General features: G+C 41.4%; 1 protein-coding gene and 1 non-coding gene across 7 annotated transcripts in view; one reads left to right on the top strand and one right to left on the bottom strand.

Moving 5' to 3' along the window:
• Nucleotides 1–27,483, top strand: part of THADA (THADA armadillo repeat containing) — a 288,531-nt gene that overhangs the window by 179,794 nt on the left and 81,254 nt on the right. For all 6 annotated transcript variants that reach the window (XM_053667075.1, XM_053667073.1, XM_053667074.1 and 3 more), the window contains one exon: nucleotides 23,633–23,748. In XM_053667075.1, coding sequence (XP_053523050.1) covers nucleotides 23,633–23,748 — 116 coding nt within the window. The remainder of the gene's footprint in view (nucleotides 1–23,632; nucleotides 23,749–27,483) is intronic.
• LOC119061543 (U6 spliceosomal RNA) lies at nucleotides 9,028–9,134 on the bottom strand. Its single transcript, XR_005084811.2, has one exon. It is a non-coding gene; the product is annotated as a U6 spliceosomal RNA (small nuclear RNA).

Here is a 27,483-nt window from a genome sequence, read left to right as displayed (position 1 = left end):
TTTAGATCCAGGCAGACCTAGGTTTGACATACCCTTCCCACTTTCTAGATGTTTGGCCTAGGGCAAGTAACTGAAGTTTAAACCTGAAGCTTAACCATCTGTAAAATAATGATAGGGCCCTGGCTAGTGTGGCTGAATGGATTGAGCACTGGACTGCGAAGCAAAGGGTCTCTAGTTCGATTCCCAGTCAGGGCACTGCCTGGGTTATAGGCCAGTTCCCAGTGGAGGGTGCACAGGGGCAGCCGCACACTGATGTCTCTCTCCCTCTCTTTCTCCCTCCCATCCCCTCTCTAAAAATAAACAAATAAATAAAATCTTAAAAAAGTAATGATAGTATGTAATTCCCAAGGTTGATAGAAGGAATAGAGGTATTACATGTATAAATTTCCAGTATAGTGGCTGTCATGGTATAGTTTCTTAATAAGTGTAACTATCTTTTATAATGATTATTATAAGTTTAAAAATACTATTATGAAAATTACTTAATGTTATCAAGGGGAATAAAAAATAAAGTAATGGAGAGCTATTGTGTGGGGGGTGGTGTCGCAAATTCATTTATTGAAAAGTACACCTTATCTCTCCTGACAGAAAGGCTGTCTTTGTCATATACTAAATTCCCAAATGCAGTTGCTCCTATTTTCTGTGTTTTTAGTCTGTTTCATCGAACAGTTTGTCTATTTATACACCAGCTCCTCACCGTAGTTTTACAATGTTTTATCATTTGGTAGAGACTGATCCCTTCATTTCTTTTTTCAGTGCTCTAAGAACTTTAATTCAACTTGCCTAGTTCCCCCATCCTTTATTGTATCGATATATTTGTTTTTATTGGAATCACATTAAACTTATATATTACATTATCAACGATACGTAACATCTTTCTTATCATTTTGTCCTGTTCAAGAATATAGTATACGCCCTGGCTGGTGTAGCTCAGTGGACTGAGCACGGGCCTGAGAACCAAAGGGTTGCTGGTTCCATTCCCAGTCAGGGCACATGCCTGGGTTGCAGGCCAGGTCCCCAGTAGGGAGCATGTGAGAGAAAACCACACGCTGATGTTCCTCTCCCTCTGTTTTTTCTTCCCTTCCCTTGTCTCTAAAGATAAATAAATAAATCTTTTTTAAAAAAAGAACATAGTATGTTTTTTCATCCATTTGTCTTTTTGTTCCTCAGTAGCACTACTTAAAGCTTTTTCATGTAGATCATATATTTCGTTCTTATATTCTTACTACTGTTACCCTAAGTACTTTTCTTATGTTTATCTTCTGACTTGTGCTGTTTTCACTTTTGAAAATGATTAATCTCTATACATTCACTTTGTAATAATACTTTTAGTCATCACTTATACTTACTCTGTGTCAAACCCTGTGTTATGTCCTTGCATGTACTTATTCATGAAATCCTCATAACAGTCCTAGGAAGTCAGTACTGTTTTACAGTGAGGAAGCTGAACCTGCTCAAGGTCATACTGCTAGACAGCGCCGATCCAGGATTTCAGAGCCTGCCCTCCGTGGTTCTCCACTACGCTGTATTGAGTCACCTAACTCTCCTTGGTAATAATATCATTTGTAAAGATTCCTTGTAATGTGTTTTCTGTTTATTATTTTGGCTTTACCAAAGGATAATGCATGTTTTTGATATGACTGAATATTAGAGATAACAATTTTTTCTAAATTTAAACATGGGTTTAATGCATTTCCAATAAAAATGTTGATGTTTTTCCATTGGGATTGCATTGAATCTTTAGAGCAATAGGGGAAGAATTAACATTGTTAAAGTGTAATTTTCATGAAGGTAAAATCATCACTTTCAGGCAAATATAAAATGAACATGTGTAAAAGACATTACTCATTGAACTCATTAATCATGAGGGAACCGGCAGGATGTTGTGATCAGTTCAAAGAGTATCTGAAAAACTATGGCATTTATAGGCAATTTAACAGAATGTTAGAATAAGATGGCTGAATTAGATATAAGATAGCCTGATGTCCAACAGATTATAAATCTTTAGGGTTATCTGTTCCACTGGGCAGAAGTTATTTGTGTGTCTACTCCACAAAAGCCTAGAGGTTCACAAGTAACTTCTCTAAATTTGGAAACTTAATCAGTAATAAGGAATGAGATGCAGTAAGTTTATTCCTCTAGGTCAGGGGTTGGCAAGCTATGATTTATAAGCTAAATTCATTCACTTCTTGTTTTTTAAATAAAGTTTTATTGGAACACATTCATGCCCATTTGTTTACATATTTTCTATGGCTGCTTTTCTAATATAATGCTGAGTTGAGTAGTTACAACACAGACCATACGAATCAGAAAACCTGTTATATTTACTCTCTGGCCATTACAAAAAACTTTTTCTGAATACAGGCCTACATAATTCTTGGATGATGAATCTTAAACCTATTTTGTTAGATTTATCCCAAGATATTGCTTGTTTTTAATACTGCTAGAAATGATAATGTTCTTTAAATTTCAAATTTCAAGTGTTCATTGCTAGTCTTCAGAGAATATAGTTAATTTTCACATATTGACCTCATACTCTGAGCCCTTGCTAACTTTATTTATTGTGTATTTTAAATAGATTCTGTAGTGTGTTACTGCAAAGGTAGATAATCATGTTATCTATGAGTAAGACAGTTTTATTTCCTCCTTTCCAGTTGGCATGCTTTTTATTTCCTTGTCTTGTCTTATTGCACTGGCCCAGGCCTCCAATATAATGCTGAATAAGAGTGGTGAGAATGGACATGGTTATTTTGTACACTTCCATAGCATTTGACTTTAAACGCTCAGTAAAGGTTTGTTGGATGAACGAACTAGGACAATGCTGTTTTTTAATATCTGAAGGCTGTGATAGTGTTTTCTTCTTTTTCTGTATGTTTTCTTATTGGTAGTGTTAGAAATAAATGTTTCTGTGATAACTCTGGTAGAAATTTTAAAAACTTTTTGGACCAATGCTCTACTTTTGTCACAGTGGAGGTGAGACACAGTTTGGTGGCCCATTTCCTTTTGGTGACGTGAAGCAGGGGAATGCTGCCCCGCAGACCGAGAAAGCTCGTGTTGTAGAAAACTGCCCTCTATCCTCCGTACGGATTGAGGTGGCGATTGGGTGGCAATTTGAGTACTTGCACCTTCTGCAGAGCAAAGTTCTCAGAGGGGTTAGAAACTCCTGGCATTAGAACTCCAGGTGTGATGGCCATGTCAGCACTAACATTGTTCATTAAGAAGAGGGAGGTTTTTCTAGTTTGAAGAGGAAATCGCATTAATTTGAACTTCACTATTTCAGAGTTCTGTTTTATAATTCTGACATTAAGACTGCACAAATTTACCTTCCTTCATGACTGCTCATTACAAATGAGCATTCTGAATTTACTTAGTTTAGTTTGACAGAAAAACTGGTTGACAGTCATTTGTTTTAGGGTAGTTCATATTACTGATCATATTTAAAAAATGGATCAGCAGCTCTTTTTTTAGTAATGAGTTTTCCACCTTTTTAATTTTTAAATTTATTTTAATTGTTGTTCAAGTACAGTTTTCTGTCTTTTACTCCCATCCCAGCCCATGCCCCCAGTTCGGCAGCTCTTTAGAAATTATTTTTGTTTGAAAAGATTTCTTGTGGATTGAAGTTGGCCTTCTCCCCTTATTTTGTATCTAGATGTGTTGGTATTTCTTAGCTATTTGCCCCTGTTGTTTGTACATTTCTTTAGCTGAGCACAGCATTATCACAGCCCACTAAGACGTGACAAAAACAACCCAACTACCTAGGGGTGAGTTATCCTAACCACCAGAAATCCAGGATGAGTTGTATATCCTGGGCCTGGGTTTTGTAATCCATCACCAGCTTGGAGAGTAGCTGTTTCAGCAAAGGGAAAAGCTAGCACATATACGTAGCTGCTGGAATGACAGCGATTTCTCCGTGTAGCAGAAAGAGAAATGCTAGTGGACTTTCTCAGCAATTAAGTAACCGAAATGTATACGGAGGTTTGGGACACAGACCAAATGATTTGGTCCGTAGACGGTAAGACTGTTTTAGTTGGAAAAACTATGAAGGTTTAATTCATTTGGTTTATTGAAGAGTTGACATATTCAGGGGTGAGTTTACCAACAAATCAGTTTGAAAAGCAGTTAATGATCTTTTACCCTTTGTAGCAAAAAATACACATTTTGGTTTTTCTTTCATCTTCATTTTTATAAGAGCATTTTCTTACTGTGTATTTTGAAGGTTCATCCCTCTCCCCACAAATAGCAAGTGCTTCTGTTTCTTATATTATGAATACTCAGTACCCACTGTTACCAGATAAGTCTAGGTGAGAGATGGGAATGCTTCCTTTTAATCCCAATACAAAAGAATCTGTAATGTACCTGTTACAGCAAACGTGATAGTTCGTGATAATTTTATGTAATGCAGTCATTTGTTGAGTTACATTATTACAACTAAAAGCTGTATAATTAGGCATATATAAAAATTCATCAAGTGGTGCACTTCAGTTTTTGGCATGTTGGGTAGTATTTCAATTTTTAAAAAAACTTTAAAAATGGTGGTCAGGGTTTAGAAATTATGTTTGGCAATATGGGAGTTATACACCTTATAATACTACAAAGAGGATGTTCTTGATCTAAAAAATAATTCCCCAAGGATTAAAGCTTGTGGTTAATTAAAAACAAGAATATTTTAAAACTTTACCTTCCAGTCACTCTATAAGCTATTTGGCACAATTAAAGTCCAATGGCTGAAAAAGAATATGTTATGGGCCTGATTTTCAGCATTCACTTCAAAGCACAAACGTAAATTCATTAATCTTGTTCTTTGATTGTGATGTTAGCTCTTTTGTTACTGCCGAGTTTACCTTGGCCTGAGTGCTGGCAATTAAATAGCACAGTGAAGATTACTGGAAAACATTAACTTGTTATTGTTAGTTGACGTTGTGCTGAGGTTGATGGGAAGTAGTTTATAAATAGCCTGGTCTATGCATTGATTTAGAAATCTGCTCAGTTTCAAGGATGCATCTCATCAGACAGAGCATTCATTGTTTGCCTTTGAAGCTTTTTATTTAACGGAGAATGGGTCCATCCTACAAAATGTAATATTGGACATGGCTTTGGTGCACCCCCACCCCAAACTGAAACCTGTTTCAGTGTTAACTTCTTGAGTAAATTGGCTCACTGTGGTTTGCTCAACTTTATTTTCCTGGATATTATAAAACTGGTAATCTCCCACTGTTTAGAAAGGGTCCCGCGTTTTTCTTTTGATAGGACTCATGTATACTTTAATCTAGAGTGGTCTTCAAGTTTTGAATAAGTATGTTTTAAAATAAGAATCCTTGAACATTTGTAGTGCTCAATGTGAAACTTCTCTTTCTCTCTGAGAAGTGTTCCTGTGAGTCCTTGCCTGAAAGCAGGCTTGCCACTTGAATCTTTATGACGCTCTCAGATGCAAATCATGAACTCTGAGACCTTCCCAGCACGATGGTGGAAAGAACACTGGGTCAGAGCAGTAATCCTTGGGGGATGAAAGGAAGTTGACTCTATTATGAGAAATCTAGGCAGTCAGACAAGGCATAACAATAGTTTCTGGAAATCTGGCCAAATCGCTGAATAATTGCCTTGCTCTTTCAAGGCGAGGGACAAACCCCAAATTTGCATTCTCGTTTTCATTAACCTACTGGTGAGGGAAGTATGCTGCGATACTCGGGTTGGCTTCAGGATGGGGAGTTTTTAAGCTTTTTTTTTTTTTTAAGTTGGGTGGTACTTGTACCCACCAATCAGTAAGGACTTAACTGAGTTCCAATTAAATGCTCAACACTGTACTAATTAAACACTGGGTGGATATAAAGCAATATAAATTCATCACCAGAATCTTGTGTAGTATAACTTGGGAAAAATAACCAACAAATTGGAAACAGAAAAATTAGAATACAAAATCATATAGTTTTAATTTTAAGTCAGATTACCAGCATGGCTGGAAATAGGTAGAATTTTCATGACTAAATCCTCACTAATTCAGGCCATCTGGCTGAATGACCAGACCTCTGTACATCTTCAAACCTCTGGTTGTTGAGACACTGACAAAAGCAGGGTGAATTGATGGGCTGTCAAATGTTTCCCAAACTTACGTGACAAGAGTTACCTGGCATACTATTTAAAATACCAATTCCCAAGCTCTTGTCCTGAAGGTTTTGACTGCATGGATCTGACGTAGGACGCCAGAATCTGCTTTTTTAATTATTCTGAAGGGAGGGATTCGATGTATAAAATTAAGTTACTATAGGTGAGAGTGACTCTTGCATCAGATCCAGGAGATAACAGAGATTTACCCCCCAAATGTTGAAAATTATATGTCTAGGTAATTTGCTGTGGAATTTAAAGGACCATAAAGGGCAATAAGAAGATCTTCACGTTTCTAAGCACAGCTATTTAATGGGCAAAGCGTGTTCTGGATTTCATTTCGTCACTTACTTCCTTCTGCTCTAGGAAGGGCTCCCTCAGTCGCTATGTGGAGAGTAGTCAGGCAGACACGAGTCAGGAGGAAGCACCTGCAATAGCGTCTTGGCAGTTGTATGTGGAGACTCTTCCAAGTTTAAAGGGCAGCTGGCAAGACTGACCAGAGGCAGGAGTGGAGGAGTCAGGAGACTGAGTGAGCTGTTTAGTAACAGTGTTTTGTGGTCAAGATCAAGGGGCATGAAGTAAGAGGCATGGGAAACCAGGACAGAGATAGCAATAACAACTGTTCATGACACATCCTATAAGAATCAGGGAGGTCAGCAGTCTTCATGACATGCTCATCCAGAGCGATAGAGGGAACGTTGGTTCTATGAGTTCAGCCTCACAGCTGGATCCCTAGAGGTACTGGGAGAGGTGTCTTTGCTATAGTGAACTAGCAAAGCAGCCGATAGGTTTTCTGACCTGTGTGTAGTATTGGGTTGTATAAGGACTGGGAGGATGGAGAAGAGGAGAAAAGGACTATCTCGATGTTAAGTTGAATTGGTAAGTTTCTGAAATTTTGAACAGGTTTCAGCATAACTAAATGAAAGATAAAGTTATCAACAGTGTTTTAAAAAGTGTGGAGTGGGGATCACGAAAGAGGCCAGAAGGTTGAGAGGGTGTTAGCTGTGAGCAAAGAGAAAGCAGGTGTTGCACGGGAGGGAGGGCTTCAGGGTCAGCACAACTGTGATAGGAAACAAGCTTCCGTTCCTCCCGAAGGTGACTCGTAGTCATACAGATCATAATACCTCACTGTGTCTTCTCTGGTGAGCATAATAATGCTTTTTTAAATAGTCTACAGTAGTAGAGAGATAGGAACAGCAGTGGACACTAGAAAAAGCAATAAAACAGGTTATTAAAATCTGCTCCTACATTTCAGTATCTCAGTGTCACTTCAAAACTCACCCTTTCTCCACAGTTCACACAACCCAATAGCTTGCCCCTAATGATAGACGTGACTATTTTTAATTAGCACCCGATGCTAATTTTTATAAGTTAAAAGAAGTCAAAATGGGATTCTGAGGGCATCTAGTTTCACAGTACAGTTGGTACTCAAAAGCAAAGGTGCAGTTCATTCGCAAGGCTTTGTTTTAAAGTTTTTAAAGTACCGCTGACATACAGTATTGTACGAGTTTCAGGTGTACACTCTGAGGTTAGACCTTTATATCTCAAGGCTTCGTAGTAGGTGGAAGACCTCTGTAATTAGAGAACTTTAAACATTCCCCAGAGTGATACCAAACACAGTAGTACAGTATTCCATATTGGTGACTTGAGTGTAGGACATCTTTTTTAACTTTTTAAAAATTTTAACTGTGATAAGTAGAACATAAAATTTACCATTTTAACCATTTTTAAGTGTTCAGCTCAGTAGCATTAAATACAAGGGTAGACAAAAGTAGGTTTATAGTTGTAGCACAAACAAATAATGCAGTAATTAATGAGTAGTACAAGAATAAACTCTGTTTTCCTTACAGCTGTAAACCTCCCTTTGCCCACCCCGAATGTCCACGCCATTGCGCAGCCGCTCCCCAGGACTCGTTTCTCTCACAAAACTGAAACTTGCAGACCCACTGAACCGGGGATCCCTGCTTCTCTGCGCCCCCAGCTCCTGGCAGCCACCGTTCTGCTTGCTGTTTCCATGAGTTTCACTGTCTGTGATGCCTCATATAAGTGGAATCATACAGTATTTGGGGGGTTTTTTTGTGACTGGCTTATTTCTCTTTGCATAATATCCTTAAAGGTCATCCTTGTTGTAGCCTTTGTCAAACATCTTCCCTTTTTACAGACGAATAATACTCCATTTTATGTGTACATCCACATTTGTCTATTCATTTATCTGTCGGTGGGCACTTGAGTTGCTTCCATCTTTTTGCTGTCATGAATAATGTTGCTATGAACTAGATGTACAGATAGCTTTTTGAGACCCTCCTTTCAATTCTTTTGAATATATACTCAGAAGTGGTATCCTATGGTAATTCTATTTTTATTTTTTTAGGGACTCTAATATTTTTTTCATAGAAATAGAGGGATTCTTAATTTCTTATTTCAGTTAGTAACTTCATTGGGAACAGTGATGACTTGTTTCTCGGCCTCATTTTCCTGCAGTATTAAATATTAAGTATTTCCTGCAGATATTCTGCATAAACTTCACGATCTCTCCTTGTAGTCTTCCACTGTGCTATGGATATCTGCCTTCCTCACCCACCTTCATGCTCTAGTCTTATTGAAACAATTGAATGTCCTGCGTTTTTCACTGCCATTGCTGAAGATGTGAGAAATACAAAGACGCAGGTAGTCATGGAGGGTGGACTACCAACAGCATGCATGCAATTTCAGATCCACCCTGGTCTCTTTGTCTGTGACTTTTCCCAAAGTAAAACTTCACATTCTTCAGAAAGTAAGCCTTTTCTTTACCCCACCCTTCTTAAATCTTTTATTAACTGCATTTGTGTATAGTTTACTAGACACTAATTTTCATTTATTGGTATTTCACTTTTTTTAACTTCTATACATTAGCATTTATTTTTTGCTGAATTTGCTCCTGGGCCATAAAAAAACATGAAACACTTCCCGAGTCTGCATGCCGTCCTGGCACAGCGGTCACGCCTGTCTTCTCTGTATTGTTCCAGTTTTAGTCTGTGAGCTATCCAAGCAAGCGCAGTATTTCACTTTTTTAAGTGAAATTTAACTTATTTTTATTTGGTAGAATTGCAAAGAACCTGTTTAACTAGCTAAATCTGTGCTATGTTGAGAAATAAAAGAAAAACTATTTACAAATTGCCTTTACAAAGGAGCTGGAAATTCAACCTCTGGATACGTGAATTTATGGAGTGTGCTCTATTGGAAAAAGCATCAAAGATAAACCTCTTGAGGTCATAGCTAACAGAACTAATGACTTCAAGGGTTACCAAATTATTCTTCTGAAACACTGAATGGCACCACTTACTCTAGATGTAAATCACAAATGGAGAAAATGTAGCTTGTGACAAAAAGAGCAAACTTGATAAAAAGTACTATACTTCTCAAAACGGCAGGCATAATCCTTAACTTACCCTTGCCACACACTTGATGGTTGTTATGAGCTGCAGTAAGATGATTAGTTTAGAAAGCACAGTGTCTGGAAAAATCATCAGAGACCACTAAAAAAGTATTGCTACGGACCATTACTGCAACAGGCAGAGAAGTCCAGTGGCCAAGCGAAAACAACTGCCAAAGAAAGGACACAAGCAGATACCATGGAAGAGTAAGAAAGCTACTTACTAACTCAGAACCAGGAGAACGTAGATGCCCCAGATGAATGGAGAGGGATGAGGTGAGTCTCCTTTCTGCACCAGCACAGAGAGATGCTGAAGTGCACTGAAGTATTGGAACCACACACAGGGCATTCATTAATTAATAAGGATGACTAATTGTGAAAGAGTAATTCCAAAGAACTTTTCACACTAATTATCTTTTAGACGTAACAATGCCTTATGACATGGTGTTATCAGCTCCATTTTATAGGCGAGGAAATTAAGGTTCGGAGAGGTTCGTTATAATAATTAAGGTTCGTTATATAATAACATTCCCAAGGTCACCAGCTCAGTCTTGACAGCAAAGCCTGAGCTCCTGCGGTAAGCCAGGCTCTTTCCACCTCAGTACTGTTGACATTTTGAGCTGGGTAATTCTTTGTTGAGAGGGGTTGCCCTGTGCATTGTAAGTTGTTTAGCAGCATCTCTGCCCACTACCCATAGACGCTAGTAGCATCCCCTTTCAACCAAAAATATTTCTTGACAGTGCCACATGTTCCCCAGGGGAAATCACCCCGGTTTTAGAGCCACTCGTCTAGATACTAATATTTCTCAGCATGAATCAGGGGTACCAAGGGGAATGTCTCATTGTTCCATTGCAGTCAGCCCTGCTATTTGGCTGGGAGGGCTTGTTTATGGGAGGAAATCATGACAACTTCTCTTAGAACATTTCTAAATCTGATCCTCATAGCCTTCCAGCAATATAGTGAATGGGGCCCTGACTGGTGTGGCTCAGTGGGTTGGGCGTCATCCTGCAAACTGAAGGGTCACAGGTTTGATTTCTGGCCAGGCACATGTCTGGGTTGTAGACCAGGCCCCCAGTTGGGGACATGCAAAAGGTGACCTGTCGATGATTCCATCACACATCGGTGTTTCTCTCCCTCTCTTCCTCCCTCCCTTCCCCTCTCTCTAAAAATAAATAAATAAAATCTTAAATTTTGTATATATATAGAAAGGAGAAGACCAAAAGATTATAGATAGTTACTGAGACTCATTGTTTCGTTTGGCCATTTATTCAACAAATAAACTTAGCAGTTTCTTCGAGAAGTGATTGCACAGAGGCACCAGTCAGTGTTTGAACTGAAGTAGATTTAGAGGGAAGATTATGAGTCTCTACAAGGTAGACTTGGAAGATGATGAATTCATGTTAGTAGGCCAGGGAAAGCAGGCCGATGGCCCACACCACAAACCCATCCCAATCTCAAGGACTTGTATTCATTGATCATCTTTGTAAGCCAGCACATTTGCAAGCAGTCTTGGTGTTTACTTTCACTATTGAGTTAACTGTTGCCTTGAAAGTACTGTTTATCTCAGCCCACATGGCAATTGACTTAAATTTAAAATCAAATCAACAAACGTTTGCATTCCAGTAAGGCTCTGTAGGAGATAAAACAACACGGTTTACATAAAAAGATAAATAGCAATCAAGGCAACATATCTTAGGTGCCAAATGAGTGGTTCAGATAATAAATACTATGGGACGAGAGGATGCAGAGATTGCCACGACCTAGAAGTGCCAGGGAGAACCTCACAGAGGGAGCTGCTGAGCTGGGCCTTAATGGGCAAGTAGAAATAATACGCAGTCTTTAGAATAGACATGGAAGCCCATGATTAATTAACATGGCATCCTATGTAAAAGTACTTTCTAGATTATTATGTTAATGCCATCTAGTTTCATTATTTTGAAATATGTCTAATAATAGGTATAAAAATCCAGTCAGAAGAATGTCCAGAGTTTATTATTTTCAGTGAAAAGAGGTCTTGGGTCACTCTCAGGGATCCGAGGGAAGTGCACAGGGCTGGTTCCACTGGCCTTTTGTTTCAGATGGACTGCGTGAAATCAGCCCTCTCTGAACAAGGTGCCCTCGTAGGAGACGGGGCTCGAGATTTGCAGGGGCCTTGCTGTGTGCCGCCCACCTGTATCACTGTGGACGTCACACGTACTCCGCAGCATTATGGGAAGGCGGTTATCAGCAAGGGCTGCAGAGGCTTTTGCTTCTTGAGACACTGCCTGGTTTGTTCCACAAACCTCAGCCATCCAGCAGACTGTCACAGTTGCACATGAAATGGGTGCAGCAGATGTTCCCAGACCTCACTGCTGGAGGTGTCGAACAGCGAACGGACAAACAAACTGGGGAGGGCAGGAGGGGGAACCACCCAAATCTCTATTCCCAGGGGCTTAGAGGAATCATTTTTTTCCTTCCATCATGTGAAAATATAAACTGCTGCTTTATAAACAGTTGTCACTTTTTGACTTACAAAGATTCACAGTCTTTTCCTTTGTTTACTTTGATGACCTTTGAAATAAGCTGCAACCTGAAGAGTCAAAAAAATAAGTTTCCACATTCATTTTTCAGAAGGAGGACTCTATTACTGCAATATGCTGTCAGCCAGCAGCCTCCCGAGGCTGGCTCCAGCCCAGGCACAGGTTTTCGGGGCCTTTTTCCCAAACCCCCTCACTGGGCAGCTCGGAGCAAGTGTGTTTGTTACCAGTCGAAGGCCTGATGCTGAAATCCAGTTTTCTGTCGGTAAAACACTCCTACGAGGCAGATTGTATGGCAGCACTGAACCTAGAAAATGCAAATTAATACCTTAACTTGGCATTTGCTTTGGTTTTGCTTGCTGAAGAGACAGCACTGGTGATGTTACCGCAACCCTCAGCAGTGCCAGCCCCACCGCCCTGCTGCCAGCCCTCGCTGCCCTCAGCGGGCCTCTCCTCCCACTGCTCTTCCAGCCTCGTGGAGCACGGGTCTGCGAAGTCAAAGGGACAGACCAGCAGGAACCCTGGAAAGTCCTAGCTTTCTCTCGGGAGCATCAAAAAGTTCCTTTTCTTTGATTTCTGTCTCCTACTGAAAAATAGTGCACAGCCACCTGTACCAATAATTAGTATGTGGATTTTAACCCTGAGTGTGGAGTTAGGGAATACATAATCGAAAGAATATTATTTTACTTTTATTGTTTCTGATGCCAAAAATAACGCATTCCTTCTTTGTGGTGATAGGGTGGTTTGTATTCTTGATTGTGGTGGTGGTTACACAAACCCATGCGTGGGAGAAAGTTGCTCACATGTGCCATGGCAGGGTTGGTTAGAGTTAGAGTTGGGTTAGAGTTCATCCCAATACACCAAGGTGGCGGGTTCGATCTCCAGTCAGAACACATGTAACACGCAACCAATGAATGCATTAATAAGTAGAACAACAAATTGATGTTCTTTTTTTCTCTCTTTCTCTTTCGCTCCCTTCCTCCCTCTCTTTAAAATTAATTTAAAAATTTTCATTGCTCACACAGACACACACACACAAGTACGTGTAGCAAATGGCAGAACTGAACAGGCCGCGCAGCCTCGTTAACAGTACTGCGCCGGTTTCTGATTTCTGGTTCTGGTGCAGCCACTGCGGTTCTGTAAGAAGTCACCGAAAAGGGCCACTCCACTGTTTTTACAACTTGTTGTGAGGATATAATTATCTCCCCAAAAAATGTTTTTTAAAAAAGTAATACATTTTTACTATAAAGCTTTCTAAATTATTAAAAAACTCAACAAAACTTTACTCCTAAAATAAAATAAAATATAATTAATCAAAAGGTTAAAATAAATTAAAAAATAAAATTCTCCCAAACTTGGCTAATGGGAGTCCATTCCAAAAAAAAAATCATCAAACTTAAAAAAATTCTACCTGCACTGTTAATAATTTGGTATCAGTAAAAATATATTATTTTTGTTGTTTGCTTTTTCACTGAGTGTGTCTTATGTAAATCTACAACATTCTTTTTAATAGCTATATAGCCTGGCTTTATGTAATGGGATACTTGTAGGAATATCCCATAACTGTTTCAGTTGGACCTTGTATTGGTTGTCTCCAAATTTTCCTGGTAGAGTCAGTGCTACTGAAGACCATCCTTGGGCATCTGTTACCTCGGCCCCTACCTCTGTGTCTGTGGGACGGAGTCCTAGAGTGGGTACCGCAAGAAAGTGTGCATTTTCCCTGTTGACAGCAACTACCAGACATCCAAGGTGCTGCTTTGTCCAGCCCCTGAGCAGGCCACTGTATAGAAAAAAAAAAATTGTACAGACAACGAGATGGCCCTGCTGGTTGCCCCTCAGAAGAGGTTGTGACAGTCTATCTTCCCACCAATGGAGAATGAGAGTATTGTTTTTTTACCTACTAATTTTTAAGAAAAAAATGTTTTTAAAAAAATGTATTGTTTTAATTACCCTTCCTTAAACATGAATGACATTAAACATGTCTTCATATATTTATTGACTATTTGTATTTCATCTGTGCCTTGTTTGTTTATATTCTTTGCTAAATATTTGCAGTTCCCAAAGTGTGTGCCAGAGCTCTGTGGGAAATGTTAAATATGGGAGAGAAACCCAAGGACATCTACCATCTGTGAGATATTATGAGAACTACTAGCTTGAAGTCATTTACAGTTATCAACATTAGCTTGCACTGCATTCCTTTCAAACATGCTATATATCTTTGCAAAGTTGAGTATTTGATTGTTGCCGCAATAAAAAGCAAGTACCGTGAGAAAATCAATATGGGACAGGAATGAGGGTGGTGGAGCCCGCGAGTCCAAGGCTTGGAAAGTTGTGAAATTTCCAGTAGGCACACACATCCCATTAGTACGTATTTGTGGTTAATAAAGAATGAAATCAAAATATTTTTTCTTTCAACTTATGTGTATTATTTTTTCAAACAGTTCCTAAATAATTAGGGCATAAATACTTATTACGTTGTTTGAACTTAATTACTTAATAAATCGAACTGTTAGGAATTTCTTTTGGCCTAGAGGCACTGTGAAAAGATCACCGAGGTGCTATGAATGGAGAAAGTTTGCGACTCCTTGCTACATATCATTCAGTTACTTTCGTTTTTGTTATTGATTTGCAACAGCTTCGTTCCTGAGGGAGATCGGCAAATATTTTACCCCTTTTGCCTTTACTTTTGAATATTCCCAGTAGTTTTTACTATACAAAAGTTTTCTGGTTTTATGTTGACAGCCTATTTTTACCTGGAGATTATAAAACATTTTCCTATTTTCTTCTAGTATTTTTATAGTTGCTTTTTTTACATTTGATTGTTTTCTCCATCTGGAATGTATTTCAATGCAAGACTTCAGATAGGGTTCCAACTGTATTATTTCAAAAAAAACTAGTTGGTTGTCTTACTACCATTTACTGAATAAATCAGTCATTTCATTACTGTTTAAATATCATTTTTATCATCTACTATATTTCTAGCAAGTTTATTTCTGTCCCCTTTATTCTTTATCTCTCTCTACAGAACTTACTGTTTTCTACTTTGAATTTTAATTATTTATGAACACATATGCACTAGATCATAAACTGGTTAACACTAATTTCATCTCTGTGTTGTATCTGCTTTCTTTCCTCTTTCCCTTCTCGAAGTCTTTTTTAAAAGCTTCAATTATAGAAAAATCAACTTGATAATTTTACAAAGTATAGTAAAGTTTCTTCTAAAGAATTTAAACTGGGACTCATTTTACAAATAAATAATTTGCAATTTCAAAAATTTTATACATAACTTTTTAGAAATAAGAGGTCTGTCTGGAAAAAGTCCAGCTATTGTTAATATAACAAGAACAGTTTGTGTGACATGGATGTAACCTGGTAGCCAAGGAGAGTGGACTGGAATGCACGTGTGTGAACAATGACAACTTCCCTGTACTAGTCAATAGGGTAGAAGACACTGTTGAGTGAGCATGTGTACTGTGTGGCCATCATACTCAAAATGACTGAGTGAGTAGAGCAACGAATCTGCATTGAATTTTGTGTTAAGCCTGAACATTCCTCCATGGAAACTATTCAGATGATCCAGAAGGCCACAGCAATAGGCAACTGGTGATTGGCAGCTTCATCACGACAATGCGCCTGCTCATGCATCACATCTTGTTGCAGAGTTTTTTGTCAAAACATCAGATCACCCAGGTGATGCAGCACGGATTTAGTGCCCTGTGACTTGTGGCTTTTCCTAAAACTAAATCACTTTTGAACGGGAAGAGATTTCAGACTGCTGGTAAGATTCTGGAAAATTCGACAGGGCAGCTGATGGCAATCACAACAAAGGATTTTGTAGAATGTTTTGAACAGTAGAAGAGATTCTGGGAGAACTGTGTGAGGTTCCAAGGTGCCTATTTTGAAGGGGACTGAAACGTCATTGCCCTGTCTACAATGTTTCTTGTACCTTCTTCAATAAATGTTTCTATTTTTCATAGTGCACGGCTGGATACTTTCTGGACAGACCTCATGTATTTGTGTCCTAAAGTTAAGAACTCTTTAGTTAGAACAGATATTATATCAGTATTTTGTAAATTGTTAATTCTTTACATGCAAGTCTTTGTATGTAAACGCAGATGGACTGCGTTTAATACCACTTTCTAAAACTCACCTTTACCTAACAGCTTGGGTTCCATGATGCTTTTTCTGGGTGCCAGGACTCCTAATTACACTGTAAAATATGGAGCACTGGGCTAGAGATGACCCAGGACAGTGTATATTCACTGTCCTTTTTAATACTATGTACTTCCCCCAACACCTTTGTGTGGGGGGAATGTTTGGAGAGGTTCAGTACCCCAACTGTGGCTGTGATGAACAGGCCACAGTTCTGCTTCTGCAGAACGGTTCTGCTTCTGCCACCCCTGGCAAGGGGGCATGGTAGAATTACAAATCAACAAATCTTCTCTTTATTGGGCCCCTCTGTCTCACAGACAAAGCTACATACCCTTGGGGCCCAGGGGCTGTGAAGAACAGGCCACAGTCCCTTCTTCAGAGAGCTCTGCTCTCTGAAAATGTAGATTGATAACCATGGTGACATGATCAAAAAGCTAGAAGAGTGTGTGTGTGTGTGTGTGTGTGTGTGTGTGTGTGTCAAATGAAATAAGCTGAAATGAGTAGGAAAAAAGTAAATAAATCTTAGGGTCGGGGTGGGGGGCAGCTAAAGAAAGCTGAGGAAGGTTTTATGGAGGTGGGCCTTACAGTAGGAATGGAATGTCAGCAGGCAGAGTTGGAGAGGATGGGGGAGAGGTGGAAGGAACCTCCCGCCCCTTGGAGCCGCAGAACAGGTATGTGAGGTGGAGGAAGCAGGGTAAACCTAGAAAGGTGGGTGGAGCTGTCAGTGCCCAGGAAACTCTATCGGAGGCTGGAGATTATTGGAGGATTTTGAATTTGGGAGTAACATGATCAGGGCTCGGCTTTAAGATTTCTCTGCAGCTGTGTGTAAAGTAAATTTGGGAGGCAAAGTCCAGTTACCAGTGAAGTTGTTTTCATGATCTAGGTGTAGGGTCTTCTGGTTCCTAACTAAAGCCGCGTGAGTGTTATTAGAAAGGAGGGAATGCGTTTGAGACACAAAGTACATACCCAGACTTCTTTGTTTTTGTACATTTTAGTCCTTAAAGATATTCGTGGCCTATTTCCTGTGATTCTTTTCCCCAACCCAGAGTCAGCTAGGAAGCAATTACACTTTGCAGTTAGTGACCAGGACAGCCAGGTATCACTGTTTGGAACTCACCAAGTCCTTTTTAAGGATGTGTTCTCATCTGATAAACAGGGTGAAGTTTGGGGAGTGACCACTTAAAGTACTTCCTGGCCTACCCTCTAACCAGGGGGTCGGACTGGTAGGGAGCTGTGGCTGGCACCAGCCCACGAAGCCCTTGTTTTGCAGGAATGACCAGGCTGAGTGGCCTAAGCATCCCAGGGTTGTGTCCCCAGTCCCCACCGACCTTCTGAGGCTGGTAACAGTGGGGCCGTCAATAAAAAAAAGATTGTGTTGAGCTCCCTGCACGGGTGACCTAGCTAGGCACATACACCCAACAAGCACTGTGCCCCACATTGTGGAAGTCGGGGGAAGAGGGGGGCTTCTGAGAAGCCTGCGGTAATGTTGGAGATGTGATTAATATTCCTGAGGCTGAAAACAACTAAGTCCTAAACCACGTTGTAATAACTAGAAGAGACAAGTAGTTAGAGAACTTCTCTCTCTTACTTTCCCATCTACACACACACACACACACACACACACACAGTCTGCCTTTTAAAGAATTTTTGCTGTATCCACTTCTATTTCCCGAGAGTTATATGATCAGGCATGTTTCTGTGAATTAGAAAGTTTAGATTCCTTTGTCAGCCACCCCCATACTCACCACCTGCCCCCCACTTCAGTCTGACTTAAAGCCATAAAAAACTTCTGCCTGCCTGCCTGCCTGCCTGCCTGCCTGCCTTTAGTTCTGTTTGTATGAATTAAATCGACAGGATAAATATTCACATTCCCAGCGACAGGCTGAAACAATGTTTGCCTGTTCTGCCCAGTGAGTCGAGGAAAAAAAGGGGGCCTGACATCACCCTATACTGTACATTCCCAGCATAGATCATTTATTCAAGTCCCTGAAAAAATACAGATGTTTTACCAGCCGAAATAAAATCCTATGTAAACACTGAGCTTGGAAAAATGTGGCTCGGACTTAGCTGTGGGGGTCGGAGCAGCGCAGGGAGAGAGCTAGGCAAAATGGCAGATGCGGAAATTTTATACTTGGCCAAATGCGATAGGGGCAGAAGCGATCATTTACCCCCAGTCTGCATGCCGCCGAAGGGTATAATTTGTTTTTAAGAAAATACAGCCACCAAAGTGGGTAGATTTGTTGATCTTCAGAGGGCGGGATTGTTAACAATTACAATACACTCACCCACTTATATCTGACCTCTGAAATGGACACCCTTTTTCTCTTTGGAGTTGTCCTTTTTCATGACCTGCCTAACCTGGCCCTGTTATTGCTGGACCCTGCTGGTCCTGGAGCTCAGCTGCTGTTGACTTTATAACAGGGAAAATTGCCTGGAAGCCATGCTTGGTGAAGAGGAAAACCCATCTCAGCGTTGCACTCCCAAACAGCCATCTATCATCTCGATCTTGTCTCACACAAGTCACTATTTCAGTCTAGCAGCGTAAACCAGACATATTTTACTGGTGCCATGCAAGTTTTTTCAGGACCTGCCTCGTGACTTTTTTTAGGCCTGTAGCGTTTTTTTTTTTTTTTTTTTTTCCAGAGAGTGTTACATTTGCTCTGTGGAGTCCCTTTTAAGATCCAAAGCTGCCAAAATGGACCCCATGCTTGCACAGATGGTTGGAAGCTTCCCTGAGCCTCTCTGTATTTAGGGTGGAGGTGGGGGTGGACAGTGGGTAACTGCTTTCAGGTTCTCCAGACTTTTCATAGACCCTCCCAGAGTTGCGCTAAGATGTGCATCTTGGGGGCAAGAAATCTAGTCCACTTCCAGCTGCTTCCTGACACCCCCCCCCCCCCGGCAGGGCAGGCATGAACCACCTCATCTCTGGGCGTCCTGAGCCTGTGATAGTCCAGGGCGATGCTGTTGGTTTGCACTTGGTTGCTTCCTCTGTGTCTGTGGTTTCTTTCTGACTGGGTCGCACTATCTTAAGTCAACAAAGCTTTCTCCCATTTTTTTTGCTGGACGCATCTCTAAACTCACTCTAAGCTTTTCTAAAGGGCCTGCCATAGCTGGCGGTAACCAGCTGTCCTGGTTTGTCCCAATGTGATTACTAATGGAGCTCCTCGTCATTCTCAAAAGAATTCCTGGTTTGTATAATGTATTTCCCTAACTGGAGCAGTCATTGCCAGACAGTCATAATCAAACTCATTAAATCACCCTACCTCATTCCCAGAATTGCTGTATGTTCTCTTGTGATCCCTGTCCTGAAGGATGGCCCTCCATCCCCAGCTGTCTGAGTTGAGTCTCCTTCCTGACCCTCAACTCCATGTCTAAAGCAGTAGTCGCCAAGCACTGCCTTTTCAGCCTCCAAAATGTCTCAAATACATCGTTTCCTCATCATTGCACTGCTGCTATCATCTTTTAGAGTGGGCTGGGGTGGGCTGTCACAAATTCAGTCCTGTTTCAGGCAGTAAATGAATGTAAGGGGGATGGGCCTAAACCTGCAGCCCTCTTGATCCACCCCTTGTTTTCAAACTTTGTTTTCCTAGAGATTTGGATTCAGTAAATATTTCACTTACCTCTTGATTCTCCGTAAGTTTGGGAGGGGAACATAAGAGCAGTGATAAGAGGCATTGACACTCCACCTGAAGGACCATGAGTACTAGGCAATAGTGAGGACAGTGGTGTACATGCCTTTCTCGTCTAAGGGGCCCGCTGCGGCTCCCCAGCCCAGTCACATGACTGCTGTTCTGCAGGGCGTGTCTCCAGGACTGCCAGGTGTTCTGGTTTTTCAAAAGAAGTTGGGGCTCTGGATGATTTTTCTGTGGAATCTCCCAATTCATAAAGGAAATATCCCAACTCGTGGCATTTTTGAAATACCATGTAATCCAAATAAAACATCTGCAGCCACTTGTGTCCCATAGGCCCTGAGTTTCCAGCGTCTGGTTTCCACCCTCACCACCTCTTACCTAGACTGTTACAGATGCCCCCTTCGCCCAATCTAGCCTTTACACTGCCCTGGCCTTTTTTCCCCCAAATTACAGATCCGATCACTCACGAGCTTTCTCTGAAGAGGTCTTTGCCGCGTACAGAATAGAATACACATTCCTTGATGTTGCATCTAAGAGCCTTCTCAATCCAACCCAACCACCCCTCCTGCTGTGCCTTCCTACCCCCCTGCACACACACCCCGGCTGTGCTCTCGTCACACACAGCCACTTGCTGTCTGCCCCCTGAGCAGTCCCAGTATTTTCTTTAATTAATAGCTCTCTTTAGAACAATTTTAGGTTTACGGGAAAACTGAGCAGGTAGTACAAAGACTTCCCATATATTCCTCTTTTCCCAGCCCCTTCTCAGTTTTCTCCTATTATTAATATCTTATGCTAGAGTAGTATATTTGTTACAGTTAATACACCAATATTGACACATTATTATAAAGTTCATCATTTGCATTCAAGCTTACTCCTTTTGGGGGGAATACCACTGTTTTAATACCCTTAAATTTTTTTTAGTATTTAGGTTTCTTTATTCGTATATTGTTCTCCCAGTTCTGGCAAGATTTTTTCAAGGCCAAACATGAGTTATCACTCTTTCTGTCTATTTCTGGAAGGGAGGGTGCAGACAGAAAAAGGAAGAGAACTACCATTTTTCTCGGGTGAATAGTGTGTTCCAAGTACCATATATACTGTTAAATTTTTCTATAATCCTATCATATAGATGTTATTATGCCATCAGGACACAGGTGAAGTAAGTTGCCCAAAGCCCCATTAATAGTACCTGGTTTATGCCCATGTCCACCTGGCCCCAAATTGTGTGCTCCTCCCACCCTTTGCCATGGGCTGCATTCTAACCACTCATCTAGCCTTTCTGCTTCCCCCATGAGATTACTGCAGTGTTGCTGAGCTCGCCACCCCCGACAAGGGGTTGGCACATGCAGCAGCTCCCCCAAACCCATTGGCACGTGTCCTAAAGGCAAAAGTAATGCAAGTAAGGGAAGAGGCGCCAAATACTGACGTCAACTCAGCAAAAGGTTGTTGGATTGCTGCTGTGCACTGGACTTGGTGGAGGATGAGGTCTGGAAGCATCAGGAGAGTGATGGCAATGCTACTGTGAAGGTTCTGTCTGCCGGCCAGGCAAAGTCAGGGAAGCTTTCAGTTGATCCATGACTACCATGGAGCTGATTGTCCTGTCTACCTAGGACAGTCAGTCCCTGGTAGTAATGGTCGCTTAATAAATATTTGTGAACCAAATGTTTGAGTCCTATTGTAAAGGTGGGACCCCGAAAATGATACTGAACTTCTCACAGTTCTCATGTGCATTCAGTTAGCCATCATTCTCCGCTCTGGCAGCTCTGGGCTCCCCGTGTTTGGTTCAGGGCAGCTGTGTATTATAGGTTATTTCCAAATTGTCCCAGACCTGGGTGTGACCACACTCTTAGTTCTCCATACAATTGTTGTGTGGCTTGTACCCAAGGTGACAGAATTGATGGACCTGTAGGCTGATTTTCATAAACCAGAGCTACCAAGCATTTCAAAACAGGCTTGTTTTTGCCAAGCAAGGTGAGCAAATATAGGACCAAGTTTAAACATCCATCAGGAGTTATTTTTGAAGTGATTGCTTCTAAATGAGAGGCATTTGAAAATCTCGCAGCTTTCTTTACAAGTAAATTCCACAGCCATGTATTTTGCTGGTGTCTGCTGATTAATTGCAATCCTGTGACACCATGAAAAGCCCTGGTGGTTGGTTTTGTGCAGCTGCGGAGAAAAGTGAAGCGAGGCCCAGTGACGCTGCCAGCTCTTTCGGGCTGGTGGGGATTCAGGCAGAGGGAGGTATTTTTTTTCACTCTGGCAGTCACCACGTAAGAACAGAAGCCCCAGCCAGACCCATTTCTCCAGACTTCACGACGGGCGGTTTGGGTCCCTGTGGGGGTGTGGTTGAAGTAGTGACATTTGATCTGTTGCTTCTGAAATAACAGATCCATTATTCGAGAAAGCATTTTCAGTTTTCCACATCAGAACATGTGTGCATTCTCCTGTATGGTTACTTCTGTTTAGAAAAAGTATATGGTGGTTACATAAAATAAATGAATCACAAAATATTTTGTTTCTATAAACAAAAGGTGGTCAGCAGGTACTTGTTGTTGGTAATTGCAAATATCTGATCCAAGAAAACCTGCTGACATCTACCTGTTCAGGGTCTTATGGTTCTCAGTCTCTTTTTTCCTGGCCTCTTGCTTCTTCTCTCTACTCCCTTTTGTGTGTAACTCTTAGTTATGCCCCTCACTGACAGGACAGGGAAAAAACAAGAAGTTGAGTCTTGGTGCTTAGAATCACCTTCAGCTCTGGCGAAGAATACAATAGGGAAAGGGGACAAACTGGTTATTAAACTAGCCTTTCTGAGTTCTCCATGTGTTACCTGCTATTGCTTTGCTCCACCCACCTCCTCTCCTGGATTCAGATAAGGATGACTGAAGGATTTCTCTGCTATGCGTCTTCCTCCTCGGCAATAGCCAAGTTCAGAGGATCTCATCTACGCCCTTGTCCACTTTCTTTCTCAGCTTTAGGCTTGTACTCCTCACAAAGGCCTTGTTGATGTCATTTGTGAGTGTGAAGCCAAGATACCTGTAGGTGGGCACACACACTTGCACTTGGCCTATGTCACGTGTCCGCTGGAACTCTGGCCTGCATTCTAAATACAGGCAGCTAGAGATACAACAGATGTGTCTTCCTCTGCTTAATTCTTTCTTATTCCTCCTTAATCCTGATATATAATGTCATGTAAGAGTAAGAAAGTGGGGTGTGTCTGCACTGCTGCCTGCACTCCTGACATCTCAGCAAAAAACTGCTAAAAAATCTAAAGTTTACACACGCCACTGCCCAGGATTTGCAAAGGCAAGCGTCACTGTCACCTGTTTCTTTAGCCAAAACTGTTCTGATGAACCCAGACATGTAAATCGGCTTAGACTCTCAGATTTTAAAAGGTACATTTTTTAATAGAGACTGCTAACATAGAGAAAGATGTTTACATGTCTTTTCTGAAATCAATTTATAGGTCATTTGTTCCTGATAAGCTCTTGTATCACATAATTGTCTGATCACAGAGTACCCATCTTTCTCTGCTAAAATCAATTTATAGGTTTGTAACTACTAAGCTCTCATATCCAATGACTGGTCACAGAGCAGCTGTCCGTATTTGGAATTGCGTTGGGACGCTGCGCGCAGGTGCGCAGGTTGCGAGCCACTTGCCGCACCCTCCAGCACCAGCGTGCTCTCCACAGAGACTGGGCCTCGTGCTGCAGGTGTCTGTTTTCTTCGAGGGGCTATTTTGAGGAAATCTAAAAGGGAGGAACTTGCATTTAGAAAAAAATATATTTTTTCAAAATAGAAATTGCTTTTTCTCTTTTTTGGTTTAGGTTTTTCATTTGTTAAAAGCCTTCTCAGACTCCAGATACAGAATGAACGCGTACTCTCAGCAGGAGCTGGCTGACATCGCTATTTGTACCAAAGCCAAACTCTGGCTGGCCAAGAGGTATGTTAAAATCCCCCAGGAGCAAGGCCTTATCGGGGTTAGGAATATACTAGAGAGTTGCTGTTTCTAGTCGTGGGAGTTTTAAAGGTCATTGGCATGAGTTTTCTAAACTTATTGGGGTATTTATCTTTTTAGAACTTTGGGTTGTGGTAAAGAAAGAAAAATATTTTTTTGACAATTATTCTAAAACTGCTGTGTGGCTGGGGGACATGTAATATGGCTTTTTATCTGTTCACCAATCAGCTTATTTTTATTAATACCTGCTCAACCCTGTGATTTTTATAAATAAAAATCAGCTTATTTTTATTAATATGGGCCCAACCCTGTGTTAGCTGTTATAACAATGAAAGGCAGTAATTGATGAAATCGTGTGGTGCAAACTCTTGGTGCCGTGGCAACTCAGAGATTAGAGGCTGGTGTGAAGCTTGAGTGGGCTCTGAAGGACAGGTGCAGTGTGAGAAGGCAGACATGGGCGTTGCCATTTTCATAGAGTAGTTTGAACAAGCAAGGCAAAGAAGGGTGAATACATATTGTTTTCAGCCTTGCCATTGTTTATTCTAGAACTTAGAACATTTTCTGTGTGAAAGATCGAACAGGAAAATTTCTCATTGACTACATAGGAAACGCTTTCTGTAACGCCGTTCAAACCCATGTCATAGGACTCTGGCATTTGCGGGGCGGTGTTACTGCAGGGCCCCCTGGTGTGTCCTCTGTGAGTTCCAGCGGAGCCGGTCTGCTGGAGGCCCCGGCCCCCACATTCCATGCTGTGATGTGCTGTGTTTGATTAAGAATCAGAATGTTGGTTGTCTCACATAACAGCCTCATTTTTTGTTTTTTAAAAATATATGGTCTGATCACTTTTGTTGGACTTCCCCCCTTATATGGCAAGGCCTGCAACTCAGTGGAATTCAACAGAGCATTGCTGAGCACAGGCCACACACTGGTCTTTGTGTTAGGAGAAGCAGGAATGCAGATACAGAACTAGTCCTAGCTTCAAGGAGCTCACACCCAGGGAGAGAGAAAGATGTGTAAATAATTTTCACCCAATATGGTAAGTGTGATAATGAATGTATGTAGTAAGTACAGAAGTAGCTCAGAGGAGGGTCCGGGGGGACCCAACATTGCACCCTTCGAGGGACAAGTAGCATTTTGCCAAGTGGTCAGGGCAAGGTGGAACATTTCAGGCTCAGGTGTCGATGCGAGCAAAGGCATGGTGGTATGAAATGGCGTGGTGAGTGTGCAGAACTATAAAGAGCTCTTCTGGTGTGAGTGTAAGGTATGTGTGGCAGAAAATGAAGCTGAAGGAACAGTTGGGCCACGTTGTGAAAAAAGTCCTAAAGGAAAGCTTTTAGGTGAAAGGGAGCCGGCGGAGAGTTCCTCAGTGTGTGGTTGTGTGAGTCTGCAGTTTTTCTAAGCACCTACAGCTTTGGACAGGGATATTGATGGGGGAAATTCTTTAGTGTCTGAAATGCCAATAAAGTGAGTGATGGTTTTCCGTCCAGTTTTTGTTCGCTCTCTTTTATTTAAAAAGTAGGGTTCAATTGACCATAAACCAGTTCTATAACCCTGATATTGTTTGCCTTGTGTGGCTTTTGGACAGCCTCCCCCAGATGCTTTTTTCAGAACAGAGAACTGCGATCACATTTGTGCTCTTATGTGTTTACCAATTCCTGGGCCAGACCCTTCAGCGATTATTTCTAGGTTATCAGGAAGTCGGGGCTCTGCAGAAACCCTGCTGCTGAAACCCCTGCTTCCAGCCTGGACTGGCCCAAGACAGAATACTACATCTCCTGTTCTTAAAGTTCTGTAAGGAAGAAGTTTTTACCCCTCTAGCTTGCTACCCTTTCATGGGTTTTACAGAAATTCATCATCCACTGGCTTCATGAGCCTGTTCCATCTGTTTGGATAGGAGGGAGGAGACGGAGTAACGGGCCAGCCATCTGAACAGACCTTCGTGTTGTGCAATGCCTGTCAATGGATGACAAAGCTGCCATAAGCCTCCTCTGGAGCTGGAGAAGTCCTCCTGGCCTCTTTTAACCTTCCCTGTGGTTCCTGTTGCAATTTTCTAATCAGGCTTTTCATCATCATCACCCCCACCCACTTCTCTGATTTTTCTCCATGGTTTTCCAGCCCTAGAAAACAAAGGCATGAATCACTTCAACTCACTAGGTTTCCACCTTGCTTGCTGAGAGTCCAGGAAAGCCACTTTTTAAGTTTCCAGTACAGTCAACACTTTATTATGCGAGTGTGAACTTTACACTTTGTGGGTGGTCTGTAGATGGTTCCGAATACCAGGCTTCCTCTTACTGCCCAACGCACTTTACCATGTTAATCAGGATGTGTTTGGAGCCTAAAATAAAGTTTGGGAGGAAAATGTATTGCCAGAGCACAATGCATTCCAGAGCCATGGGTCCGTTTCCCTTTATTATTCACATCATCGACACAACAGCCTTGAGGTTCCTGAATAAGAAAGTATAAATTGGATCTAAGTGATGCAGCTTTGATCTGTCACATGCTTGCCCTGTTCCTGAGGTCCTCCCAGAGTGTTGCTACAGGAGGTGTGTGCACTAGCAGCTGCTTGCTCACGTGAGCCCATTCTGGGGCCTAGTGGGCCCTTCTCAAAGCCAGCCCTGTCTTCACGTTCTCACCTGCCTTTCCCATGAAAGGCGTTACAATGCACAGTGCGCCAAATTCCACTGCTGAAGTGGCTCCTTTATGTCCCTAACAATTGACACATGAAAAAGGAATACATGTTCCTCTGTGCCTACTAAGGACTTTCTGTATCTTTTCAGTTTAAGCTATGAAACATTAATGTTACTACAAAAAAAAATGTTGGTTTAAATTTTAGCACCAACACCTTTTTTCCTCTATAGTTTATTTGATCATTAGCCTGAGTTCATGCAGTCCAGTAAGTACAAAAACATTAGTGAGGGTGTCATTTATTTGTCCTTTGATTCCCAACGAAGGGATTTTTTTTTAAGTTCATTGGAGCCATTGGATAACCAATTCAGTTTTTAAAAATTTGACCCTGAAATTAGGTCACATAAAGACTTTTGTCATATATTTGTGTTTTGACTTTGCAAGATTAATAGGGGTTTATATGAGGTGATTAAGCAATAGCCATGGAGTTATTGGGGAATTTCTGGTGATGAATGGCCAGCTGGCAACGTGGCCTGAGTAGAGGACTGGGCTTCTGCTCTTACAGGCCGCTTTTCATTCCAAGATGTCAAAGCCTTTATAGAAATCAGCTCATTAATCCTTCAAGTCCCTTCCTTCCCCTTTTTCTCCATTCCTCCCTCCTCAATCCAGTTTACTGTCTCTCTCTCTCTCTCTCTCTCTCTCTCTCTCTCTCTCTCACTCTCACTCTCTCTCTGTCGGTGTAAAGGCAGTTTACCAACTATTGAAGGAAAACTGAGCGCGCAGGCCAGAAGCTGAGTGAGAACAGGGGTCAGCTGCTGTGCTGGAGAGGCTGGCTGTGGGCGCCGTGGAGGAGCAGTCGGCGCAGCCCCTGCTCGGGTGCTGTCTGCCGCTGCCGCAGCTGGCCCACAGGCTCTGCCTGCGTAGGAGGGACTTTAAAAAGCCTGTCAAGTAGGACTAAGGAGAAGAGATTTATTTACTTTGAGAAAATTACTATTATATTGGGCTTAAAAGTTGTTTGAGTTTTCGTTTTTTTTATATATTTTATTGATTATGCTATTACAGTTGTCCCAATTTTTCCTTTTTTGCTCCCCTCGG

The sequence above is a fragment of the Artibeus jamaicensis genome, unplaced genomic scaffold (assembly GCF_021234435.1).
Source record: "Artibeus jamaicensis isolate MK-2021 breed Jamaican fruit bat unplaced genomic scaffold, CSHL_Jam_final contig_465, whole genome shotgun sequence".
Lineage (NCBI taxonomy): Eukaryota > Metazoa > Chordata > Mammalia > Chiroptera > Phyllostomidae > Artibeus > Artibeus jamaicensis.
Note: the sequence above shows the minus strand (reverse complement) of the source record. Positions and strands in the feature narration are given on the sequence as shown.